The 11169-nt window shown below is 37.4% G+C and overlaps 3 protein-coding genes across 3 annotated transcripts; 1 reads left to right on the top strand and 2 right to left on the bottom strand.

Annotated features, from left to right (window-relative positions):
* Positions 1-94: 94 nt before the first annotated feature.
* LOC18034815 (O-glucosyltransferase rumi homolog) lies at positions 95-3005 on the bottom strand. Its single transcript, XM_006425006.2, has 6 exons — positions 2832-3005; positions 2175-2752; positions 1300-1489; positions 1137-1201; positions 792-1002; positions 95-654 (listed from the first exon to the last, which is right to left on the bottom strand). Exons 1-6 carry the CDS (start codon positions 2934-2936, stop codon positions 415-417), a joined length of 1389 nt encoding a protein of 462 aa, XP_006425069.1. The 5' UTR covers positions 2937-3005; the 3' UTR covers positions 95-414.
* A 714-nt stretch (positions 3006-3719) lies between these two features.
* Positions 3720-6888, bottom strand: LOC18034176. The gene is made up of 10 exons (XM_006425005.2): positions 6672-6888; positions 6454-6560; positions 6159-6287; positions 5943-6039; positions 5637-5711; positions 5467-5549; positions 5078-5224; positions 4486-4558; positions 4048-4399; positions 3720-3936 (listed from the first exon to the last, which is right to left on the bottom strand). The coding sequence occupies exons 1-10, from the start codon at positions 6880-6882 to the stop codon at positions 3861-3863; spliced, it is 1350 nt and encodes a 449-aa protein (XP_006425068.1). The 5' UTR covers positions 6883-6888; the 3' UTR covers positions 3720-3860.
* Positions 6889-7508: 620 nt separating this feature from the next.
* LOC18034483 (peptidyl-prolyl cis-trans isomerase CYP20-1) lies at positions 7509-9757 on the top strand. The gene is made up of 7 exons (XM_006425004.2): positions 7509-7675; positions 7891-7969; positions 8128-8175; positions 8291-8314; positions 8606-8788; positions 8894-8969; positions 9334-9757. The coding sequence occupies exons 1-7, from the start codon at positions 7601-7603 to the stop codon at positions 9470-9472; spliced, it is 624 nt and encodes a 207-aa protein (XP_006425067.1). The 5' UTR covers positions 7509-7600; the 3' UTR covers positions 9473-9757.
* The last annotated feature ends 1412 nt before the right edge of the window (positions 9758-11169 follow it).

Here is an 11169-nt window from a genome sequence, read left to right as displayed (position 1 = left end):
AACCCACCAACCGTTTCCTTGAACTTGCAGTTGGTTATGAACTCAATATTGCTGCAGTTAATGAGAAGAGAACTGCCAACATTAATAAGTGGAGATGAAAAGAACGCGTGTCAACTTGTGAGAGGATGAACTTAACGCTCCAGGAACTCTGAATGAACGAGGAGGTTCAAGTACATTATACATATAAATCCTGTGAGAGAAAAAGGGCAGTATCAGGAGTCCAGGGGACTCAGCCTCTTATGTGAGCAAAATCTACAACCAATGAATTTGCATTTCTATCCATATCTACAACAAATTTAATCAATCTTACAACAGCAATATTAATCATTTGGATTTTCAGTCTCTGTGTCTTTGACATCTTTGATTCCTTCTCTTTTTGGTTGTATCCAACTCTTGAGGGCATTAATTGAAAGGCTAAAGCGTGCAAGGTGGGTATGGTGAAGGAGAAGCTGCTGCTTTTTCAAGGTTCTGCCTCTGCTTTGGGTCAGCCAAGCAAAGCAGGGATTCCACACAAGCTTCAAGTGCAGAAGATGGCGGGGCTGGCTTGTAATCCAGCAGCTTTGAGTACTCGGTGATGAGGTGAAGCATGTAATCATATACTCGATCCATAGTTAAACTTGTCTGTTTTGTTTGTTTGTGATATTTATTTTCTGTCTGCAAGCATTGGAACCAAACCACCATACCCTAGCTACAACAGATCTGTTGTAGCTAGGGTATGGTGGTTTGGTTCCAATGCTTGCAGACAGAAAATAAATATCACAAACAAACAAAACAGACAAGTTTAACCATACCTCAGATGGGTTTGCATTACCCCAGTCAACAACAGATTTTATGGATCGACATAGATCAGCACTAGGGATGGGGAAATAGTTTTTCTTCGGAATGAGACCGCGGGAGAAGAAATCTTTATACTGTTGAGAAATGATTAGAGCAACTGAATTACATGATAAAATATATTTCAAGCTCACAGACCAAGCATATCCTTCAGCGTAGATTTTATACCTGCAGAAAGAAGAAACCAGGTTTAGCACATAAAAGTATACTTACAGGTCAAATTATTGCTTATTCTCAAACAAAGAGCATGCTCATGATGGCATTGTATTCGAACATGACATTGCACAATGAAGAATACATACCGATGATTACATTGATTAGACAGCTTAGACTTCTTGAATCCATCTTTCGCTTCTTCCGCCCAATTCTGTAATGCCAGCAGAAAGGCAGACTTAACAAATTGAAACTTGATGTTAATCTATGATATGCATTTAATTCATGTTAAAGAAGTAGCTCCAACTAAACCTGACGCAAAATTTCCGCTCCCCAAAGCTTAGAGTCATTACATTTCATTAACTCTACCCGCAAAGGAGAGAGAACATCTGGGTTTCCTTTCCAGTATGCGAAGGGCAACTTCTCTTTCCAACTCTTAGCTTGAGAACCATGTTTAATGTCTTTGAACTCCTCATTCCAGGGTTGTAAATTCACCTCTGACCTGTACCAAAGAAAGTGAGTGTGAATACACCAATTATCAGACAGATATATCATTTTTTCAATTAAGCTACGGCAATCTCTTAATAAAATTACATACTTGTATTAGGAAATTTGAAACATGATTTCCCTCTTCCGAAACATAAAATACCACCACGATCCATATTCAAGGGAATTATTCAATATAATGTGTCAAAAAAAAATTGATAAAAAGGGTTCAATATCTTCGATCTAATCATACAAATTTAGCACCATCATCATCCCTGGCATTTCCTGAAACAAAATCATGTTTCACAAAGTCCCTGTCATTATTATCTACAAATAACGCAAAAAAAAAAAATTTCCTTATCCACATTGACTGCATTACCAGTATTACATTTTTTAGGTTCTCGTAATCTAATCTCAAATTTAAAATCTTTCTCTACCATCACATAGAAAAATTGAACTCATTCCATGCAACGCGAGTGCATGAAAAAAAGGTCTTCTTATCATGAAATTAGCAATTGTGAGGAAATATAAGACCTAGAAGATAAAGAATGTGCTAACTATTAGAATTTGATAAACGCTATCCACTTGTAATAACAGCTAGTAATATCATTGAACAGCAGCACAATCCCAAAAACACGCAAATCAACTGAAGAAGCAAACCAAAAAAAATCATAGTTTATGTAAAGATTGAGGATTCATACCAACCCCAGAAAGACCAATCAGGGAAAGGGATATCAAAGTTAGCATCATTTGTGCAATACCGAAAGAGTGGCAAAGGGAATGACCCATGCTCCTTTTTATCAATAACTGGCTTGTCCATACAATCAAACATGATATCAACATCAGGCACCATCCCAGGGTACCTTCTAAGCAGCTGCAAGAAACCCCAAATTGTAAACATAGCCCTGGTCTGCACACAATCATAATAAGGATCAACATACAATTTCCCTCTAATAATCAGAATCCTCAACGCAGCAAATCTCTTAGCTTCCATAATGTGCCTCATCGTTATCCGGGACTTGGCCCAAGGCTCAAGGTCTTTGTGGATCGATTTAAAGAAATCTGGGCAGGTTTGGACTTTCTGGGGTGAGGCAACACGGCGTCGCTCTGGGATAGGATTCATGGCAGAGAGGCACGTCAGGTACGTGCACTGTACGATTTTGTACGCCTGGGAGCGTCGTGATTCCTCTTTGAATGTTCTTTGGGGGAACGGGTGCCATGGCGTTGGCTCTAAGTTGTGCCCTGCTAGTGTTTTTGTCTTGGAAGCGAAATCATCTACCTGCTCCATAAAATTTTACAATCATTCATTAAGATGATATCATGAGTTTGTTAGCTAAAAAACTCACAACTTAACTGACCTTGTAGTCGAGGAAGAGCGCAGCGAGAGAGATGACGGAGAGTGAGATGACGCAGGGGAAGAGATAAGAGGGAGAGCGAGCTGGGGTTCTTGAGGGAACGACCATTGTATTAGTGGAGTTTCAGTGGAAGCTTTTCTTTATCTCCACTAATTAGCTTTAAAATTTTAATGCTTTATGGCATTCATTTTTTTAATTACTGAAACTGATCGACAAGACTCTTCTCCTTCTTCTGACACATTTCATTCTCAACTGTGTCTTTTGTTTTAGCATTTTGTGTACGTGTGGGGGACAGTGCATGATTCTCTCCATCTATTTTAAGAAAAAAGAAACGCGGGCGCGTGTGCTGTTGTTGGGTGGTCAATACTCAAATACGAAATTGATGCGATGATCTCGCTTTGACTACTTGTAGGAGATCTTCGTTTCCAGCTTCTGGTATGGTTGTAATGGCCAATGAGCCCATTTGGGTTCTTGTTTACCTTCTCCCTTTGCTGGGCTTGAAGCCCACAAAAGCTGCAGCTGCTAGTCTCATTTAATTATTTAATACAGATATACTCTTAACTGTTCATAACTACATTTTAAAGAAGTTATTTTTAAATGAATTATAAAATTACGTGGTTTAAAAGAGTTAAGAAATTATTTTTTTAAATTTTATGATTTAAATGTATGTCCGTATGAAAAAAAAAACAGGACACCTCCACTAGAAATAGAATATATATATTCTCGAATTAAGAGAAATGATTTAGTATGTGGCAATGAATAGCTGTCACATGATATTACACTATTAAAATACTATTCATGAATATTACAGTAGCTCTGTAAGGTATGTAATGTTTAAGTTGTGAAAAACCCTTTAATTTTTTTTTTTTTTGGATATAACCCTTCCACAATAAGATAATTTTGACACAACCTGCTGTAGTCAAACCTTTGTCCATGAAGAAATGCATGTATCAGTTTCAGTACATGGGAGTTGAGGACAATTAGATTTACATCAGGAAAGAGCATCTGCAGTATGTTGTTCCAATAAACTGCTTAAACTGTAAATATCTTTCTTACTTTCTTGATCTTCTTGCGACATATGGGACAAGTACCACCTTCTTCTGCTATCCTGTAGAGTTAATTAGCCTCAGAAATCTAATCCAGCAACAATATCCTTAAACTTGCGGTTTGTATCAAGGTGGAGAATAACATGTTTGATAATAAGGTTGGTGTTCATTACCTTGTTCCACAAGTAAAACATCCAGCACAGTGCCCACATGGAAGAAAGAAGCAGTCTCTTGGGGCATCACAGCAAATAACCTGGAGATGTCGGGGATTGCTGTTGATTTCCCCTTCATTTAGTGAAGTCCCTTCAAGAGAATTTACTGGTAGCCAGTCTTCCAAATCCTGCTCATCATGTGATACAGAATCATAGGATGAACCCCAGCTAGAGAGACCATCATCTTTGTGTGAAAGCAATGGAGCACTTTGTGATCCCCTATCTGTTGCCTGAAATCCTGTTCCATCTCCACTAGTAGTCCGGCACATGTTACAGTATCTGAAGGCCAGTAACACGAGGATGGTCATAGCACCTACAAGTAGAAACAGCGGCAAATGTAAAGATGGAAATGTTCATTTGTAGTTCCATGAGAATGATGTTAAGGGAAATGAGTATGACCTAATCCTGCAAAATATGTGATCCATCGGGGTCCATAAGAGAGTTTGACATACCATTTAGCACTCGAAGTACCCTGAAAGGATTAAAGGGTGCCCAAAATTCAAATAGACGGATTAATAGATTTTTGAATCTGAATAGCAAATGGTCTAGGAACACAACACTCGACAAAATGGTTCCAACTGCTATACCTGTTTTGACTAAAACTTGAAAGAGAAGAAAACCACCAAGAAAATGAAATTAGCTAGGGACTAATAAACCTTTTAATTAGAGTAAATATTTTTCTCATTTTCTATACAGTTTTGAGGCAAATACATGGTAAGATGGGAGCTGCAAATCCGAAGGCAGGCAGAAATGGCACCTCGCATATTCCTCACCGTCATCAACAGGCTGTTGTGGACTTCTAATCATATGATTAATCAAATCCACAACAGCACTTTGACGTCATAACAAAAGATTTAATGTTTGGATATCTTACTACTGTCAATCAGAGACAATATGAAGTCTTAGCTAATTGACTAATAAAATGAGAAGCCGGGAAATGTATACAGGATGAATTGAAGGAGATAGAAGTTGAGAAATATTAGTCTATTACCTTTGTAGGACCTGGAGATGTTAATATTGCAGAAGTTGTTCCCAGAGGATCAAGGGATAGACTGCAGAGACCGCTTCCCAACGAACATCTGTAATACGCCTTGCTTGCGTTATAGACCAAGACATTCATTGTGAAATTCAATTGCATCTGTATGAAATTGATCAGGGAATAAAACATTTCATGATTTGAAATATCAACATGTGCTTAAAATGTAATGTTAAGTACAAGACTACCAAACTCAAAGCAAGTGCTCTGCATCAGAACAAACCATTTATTTTACTGAACCAGCTGATGGGGCAAATGGGCAAGTCCAAGAGGTCACTATAGTTGATAAAATCATATTACAAGAAAAATAAGTAAAGTTTTTTTTTTTTTTTTAAAGAAATCACCTCCACTTGCTGAGAGTTCAAGTTACCGACAGCAATATAATAATCAGAAGGCTTGGAAATTTTCTGCTGGATCTTACCACTTCCTTCAAGCATATAATAGATAGGTTAGATTTTGGAACAGGTTAATCTATAATCAAGTCAAAAGGCATACGGTGACTAATAAAATTTACCATATAAAATATTCCAAGACAAAGTTGTATTAGGACATGATGGATGATCAATCCAGTCTTCAAGGCTTTCACCGCCTGCAAGTTTAGGCAATAAGTTAGAGACAGGAGATCTAATTCTTCCATGAACACTTCTAGTAAGCTGAAAATTTGCTATAATGTCTCTACAACCCTTCATTTGCTGCAAACACAGTCTCTTCTCTTGAAAATAAAAAAGTAGCTTGCAAAATTACAAATATACACCAATATTCAGAAAATGACAACAAATTAAGATCCCCAGAAGCTTTTTAAGTGTAGGTAGGCAATTACCACGGGCAATTACAAGGGATAAAGGAGCAGAACTTGGAGATTTTACATTGTATGAGATTTCCAATTTAGATCCCTTGTTTAGGAAGTATAGCCACTCCTGTGAACAGGAAGAAATAAAATATCACACACATTAATCAACAAAGGTTAGGGAAAAAAAAAAAAAAAAAGCTCTGCTTTTCTGACTAGCAAATATAAAATTTTGAGTAAGATTTTTGCCTTATGCCCATCATCTGGAACCACAGCAATATGTGTCTCAGTCCAGGTGAATTCGACATCCAGTGGAGGAGAATTGTGAAACCCATAAAGCATTAATGAGCTAGATGTTTGCCTGTCTAGTTCTTGCGCCTGTTTACAAAACAAATAAGATTACTGTGTTAGATAAATCATCTGACACAAAAGCTTTAAGCTGATAGGCAAGAGCGCAACAATGGTATTGAAACAAATCTAAACATACTGCTTAGTTAAGGGCAAACGTAGAAGCAAGTGAAGGAATTAGCACGCAGCGAATCACCTTAATAGATTGCACAAAAAGGGGGTTAGTATGTATAGGGCGTGAGCAATGGGGACCCAATTGTAATTCCGACGATCCATAGACACCAAAAATCATAGTAGTGGTAACTGCCGGCGATGAATATTTGGAAACATGGCAAAAGAGAACCAAAATCAATACGGAAATCGCACCAAAAATGATACTCAGGAACAGAAAATGATTTTAACAAAGAAACCGACCAAACAGCCAAAAGATGAGCAGTAAAATAAGGCAAGACCAGATATCATTCCTCGTGCTGCTGTCCGATATCGACATGTTGACACGGTAAGAGACACCAGAAGACTGCTGCTGCTGACGCACAGCATTCTCTTGGGAATGTGAAGTAGAAATAGAAGATGAAGGGACGGATTCATGTTGGCTATGGTTATGGTTACGTGATTCTTCTTCCATATTGAAGAATGTAAACCCAAAAAAAAAGAAAAAAAAAGGATATGTTTAGGGAATCGTTTTTTCTTCTTTTATATTTTAGAATTTTGAAAGGATCAGTTAATATTGTTGATGTTGAGGCAGAGTGGCGGTGGTGGATGGAGTCGGAGAATCTAACAAGCATTCCTCTTTCTTTTTGTTCATTTTTCCCGGGAATGGTAGTTAGCAGTGACCGTTAGTTGTATTCTTAACTGAGTAACCACAGACTGCCACGCAGGCCAGTGCCGCCCTTTTTCTGTTTTTCCTGACCCATAATGCTGACGTGGCATTTTCCTTTTGCAAAATCTAATGCACCAATTGATGGCAATAGCCAATAAGGAAAGGAAACTGAAAATTAAAAAAAAAAAAAAATCAGAACATAATTTTATAAGATAATTTATTTCCTAATTTATTGAGGTTATGGTTATCTGACTTAAAAAACTTTCAATCGCTTTTATTGAGTTAACCCACGGGTTCAAGTTTCAACACTTCAAGTTCAACTTCAACGATCCACGCGTCTTCATCCAATAGCGTGCGGCTGTGCCCCCAGCACGCCACGCGTCACATAACTATTGGTACAATTATTTCAACCTGAGGGTTACCCCCCTTATTAACCGACATTTCGTCAATCATCGGTCCGCAGTCTGCACTAAGCGGAACCCCAAAGTGAGTGACTGCGAAACGAGAAACAACGAAGTGATACATGGCTTCGACAAAATTTCTTCCACTCACGATGCTATGGGCTATTGTCCTGTTTGCCACTTTCTCTTCAATTCAGGTTTTTTTTTTTTTCGATTAACATTCTCTCAAACCCTCAAATCTTTTATTTTAATTTGTACTAATCTGTCTATATTTTTTCCTAGTATTGTGAAGTCTTGATCCATGATTCAGATTTAGTATTAGGGATTGCTGCATGTTATTGTGTAGATGGGAATGAGATTGATTGTTGATTACAGTTTTTCTGATCTGATCTGTGAAGTTTTTGCTTCCCAGGCGAAGAAATCGGATCAGAATTTGAAAGAAATCACAAACAAAGTTTACTTTGACGTTGAGATTGCTGGAAAACCTGCCGGTATGTTTTACTATGTCAAGTTTTGAATTTTGATCGTTATATTGAAAAAGAAGAAACTTTGTATTTAATAATGCTAACTTTTTTCTTCTTCTTCTTCTTCTCTTTTTAAATAAAAGATAGTATTAATATTTAGTTGTGACAAAAATGTTTGTTCTCAGGACGTATTGTAATGGGTCTCTTTGGAAAGGCAGTCCCTAAAACTGCAGGTAAAGTTGTATGGTGTTTGGTGTATGAAACGGAAAAAATTGATGATTTGTTCTTGTTGCATCTCGTTAAGTGGCTTGTGAACATTGTTAACAGTTTGGATGTTTTTCTTTGCAGAAAATTTCCGAGCTTTGTGCACAGGTAAATTTGTGCAGCGATCTTAAATTTTTTTGAGTTAAAAATCAAATTTGCTGCACCACCTCTCTCAGTTCATCAGTGATCTTACTATAGTTACAAGATACGTGAAAGACAATACATTTTCTTCAAGCAAATTAGAAATTTAAACAGCTAATATTATTCATAGGAATTCAAAAAACTGTGTAAAACTGCAAATGAAATTTTAATGGCATATCATTTTCAATGTATTTGAACCATTGGATAGTAACGGTGTACTTGGCCGTTGTTTTGTTGTATATCACTTTATCATTTCAGGGGAGAAAGGGATTGGCAAGAGCGGGAAGCCACTCCACTACAAGGGAAGTACGTTCCATAGGATTATTCCCAGCTTTATGCTTCAAGGAGGTGATTTCACTCTTGGTGATGGAAGAGGTGGAGAGTCAATTTATGGAGAGAAGTTCCCTGACGAAAATTTCAAACTGAAGCACACTGGCCCAGGTACACTTATCAGCCCATTCTTTTGATTGGTTTGTATACGGCCATGCAAGCATTATTCAATGGTTAAAAGCATTCAATGTAACGTATATTAAATTCTGTGAACAGGGCTTTTGTCAATGGCAAATGCTGGTCCAGACACCAATGGTTCACAATTCTTCATTACAACTGTGACAACTAGCTGGTAATTATATCTGCACCCACAAAGAGATAAATGGAAAGCATAATCTAAGCAAATTTTCTTACTTTGAAATTTTTTAAATCTTTACTTTATCATGTGTATGGTATCCCTCATAGGGATATTAGTTCATGTAATGCTATTTTGTACAAGTTTCTGCAAATCACGCCTTTTGGAGGCCTCCGCTTTAGCCAGATATGCTTGTCTGGACTCTTAAATATGACCCTAGTTGTGTTACATGTGCTGCAGAAGAACAATGTGGATTATAAAAGCATTCACAATTATGATCAATTTAAAACCCCAGATGTTTGATTTTTCTACCATATAAGATGTTTTATCTTTGTCAACTTATCATTGGAATGGCTTGCAGGTTGGATGGCAGGCATGTTGTATTTGGAAAGGTGCTATCGGGGATGGATGTAGTTTACAAGGTTGAAGCTGAAGGGAGGCAGAATGGCACTCCGAAGAGCAAAGTCGTCATTGCAGACAGCGGTGAACTTCCTCTGTGATTTCCCCCATAATTATATAATTACGCTATACACCTTTTTAGTCCTCTTGTCTTTTCAACCTTCATGAAGATACTCATAATTTGCCTATTTATCATGTAATAGACATTTTAAAATGTCCTAGGTTGTTTGCCAAGCTGGTGCTTCATTTTAAGGGGATCCTTTTCTCTGATAGCTATCTCATCACATTTAGTGTTTCTTTTCTAACTTGTGTAGAAGAAGCTTATGGAAGCACCGAAATAAGTACCGAATGCTGGAATCCATATCAATACTTGTGTTTGTTGTTAACAGTCGTCAGCCACATGACAGTGTGGAACTCGAACATTTTTGCGCAAGGACCGAAGTACAATTTATTTTGCCAAAAACTTTTCCTATTAAAGGAGATTCAAGAATAACTTCAGTTGCTTTGAATTAAGACATAGATGTTGACACAAAAAATGCTTGAGGAAAAAGTTCGTGAGAGATTGTGAGGTTGAATTGATTGATAGTTGGCATCTAGCCTGCACGCCTACATGCAATGCTTTCTTAGCGAACCAGTAGATTATCAGCGGGAAAGCATGGAATTGAGCCACGACACTATTCCATTAGAATCGGAAAGCTGTGAATATTATCGTAGAGCACAAGCGAGACGGGTTCATAATGACATTAGTTCCATCGAATTCAATACCTAAAATATTTTAGCCGGCTGTGCCATATCCAATGACGACAATAGAATACGAGGTGAGTGGCTGATTAATGAATAATTCCAGATTAATGCTCCTTGGGTTACTTACATCTCAGAAAAAGAAAAAACGTTACTGATTAATAGAAGACAATGATTTGTCTCAAATGCATTTTTAATATTGGAAAACAGTTGAACCAATAGACTGAGGCAACTGTGGTGGGGGAACAAACGACTTGATCTCATACAATGTCACAGAACATAACGAATTGATTTCATCCATCGTCAAAAAGAATCCAAAAATACCCCTAATTTATCTTCACTTACCCCTGAAAGAAAGAGAAGGACAAGAGAAAAACAAGCAGTAGTCTTTTGAGCTCGTCCCCAAGTCAAGGAGGAGGTATGAATTATGAAATCCGCCAAACAATACAAGAAATAAAATATCCAATAAAATGAATTTAGGAAGAATTATAACATCATCGTACTGTATGAAGCCCAAGCTACATCCTATATTGATGAATAAATTAAAACTGCTATTACAGACTCAGCTGTCAGAACCCAGGAACAATTCCAGAAAGCATCATTTCTGTTATACATCTTCCTAATCTTATACTATAAATAATAGCAAGAAAAACCTTGAAAATGAAATTTCATAAATAAATTTCCCAATGAGACAATCATAACAGTAATCTTTATACACCTAAAACTTGCCTAGTCCTCCAAATCTTAATGGCTCCTCCCAGACAAACACTGACATGTTTTCATCAGCTGCATCTGTAAACCAAGTTAAACCACCTCCACCAGACAACAATCAATATCCACAAAGAGCATCACCAGCCTCAAAAAATCTAGTCCCGTTGTTCGGCATGTGTCTTCAGTTTTAAGTTGCTTAAATTTACTTGAAACAAACCTCTCAGCAATACAACATCACTTACCACCATGATCAACAGCTTTGTTTCAGCTGTTAGTAAATCATTGTGCCACCAGAGTTGTCAATTTCATGACCCATTTCCTCCATCTTCAACAGCTATTATCAAAT

This window comes from Citrus clementina, unplaced genomic scaffold (assembly GCF_000493195.1).
Source record: "Citrus clementina cultivar Clemenules unplaced genomic scaffold, Citrus_clementina_v1.0 scaffold_8, whole genome shotgun sequence".
Classification (NCBI taxonomy): Eukaryota; Viridiplantae; Streptophyta; class Magnoliopsida; order Sapindales; family Rutaceae; genus Citrus; species Citrus x clementina.
Note: the sequence above shows the minus strand (reverse complement) of the source record. Positions and strands in the feature narration are given on the sequence as shown.

What these genes read in the sequence shown, in the direction of transcription:
- LOC18034815 (XM_006425006.2), bottom strand. Translation starts at nt 2,936, where the DNA reads ATGGTCGTTCCCTCAAGAACCCCAGCTCGCTCTCCCTCTTATCTCTTC. An exon ending in TCTAATCAATGTAATCATCG is followed by an intron (nt 1,003 to 1,136) that starts GTATGTATTCTT and finishes TTCTTTCTGCAG; the next exon opens with GTATAAAATCTACGCTGAAG. An exon ending in GTAATGCAAACCCATCTGAG is followed by an intron (nt 655 to 791) that starts GTATGGTTAAAC and finishes CAATGCTTGCAG; the next exon opens with ACAGAAAATAAATATCACAA.
- LOC18034176 (XM_006425005.2), bottom strand. Translation starts at nt 6,882, where the DNA reads ATGGAAGAAGAATCACGTAACCATAACCATAGCCAACATGAATCCGTC. An exon ending in CACATATTTTGCAGGATTAG is followed by an intron (nt 4,400 to 4,485) that starts GTCATACTCATT and finishes TTCTACTTGTAG; the next exon opens with GTGCTATGACCATCCTCGTG. An exon ending in TGTTTTACTTGTGGAACAAG is followed by an intron (nt 3,937 to 4,047) that starts GTAATGAACACC and finishes TTAACTCTACAG; the next exon opens with GATAGCAGAAGAAGGTGGTA.
- LOC18034483 (XM_006425004.2), top strand. Translation starts at nt 7,601, where the DNA reads ATGGCTTCGACAAAATTTCTTCCACTCACGATGCTATGGGCTATTGTC. An exon ending in CCACTTTCTCTTCAATTCAG is followed by an intron (nt 7,676 to 7,890) that starts GTTTTTTTTTTT and finishes TTTGCTTCCCAG; the next exon opens with GCGAAGAAATCGGATCAGAA. An exon ending in TTTCCGAGCTTTGTGCACAG is followed by an intron (nt 8,315 to 8,605) that starts GTAAATTTGTGC and finishes TTATCATTTCAG; the next exon opens with GGGAGAAAGGGATTGGCAAG.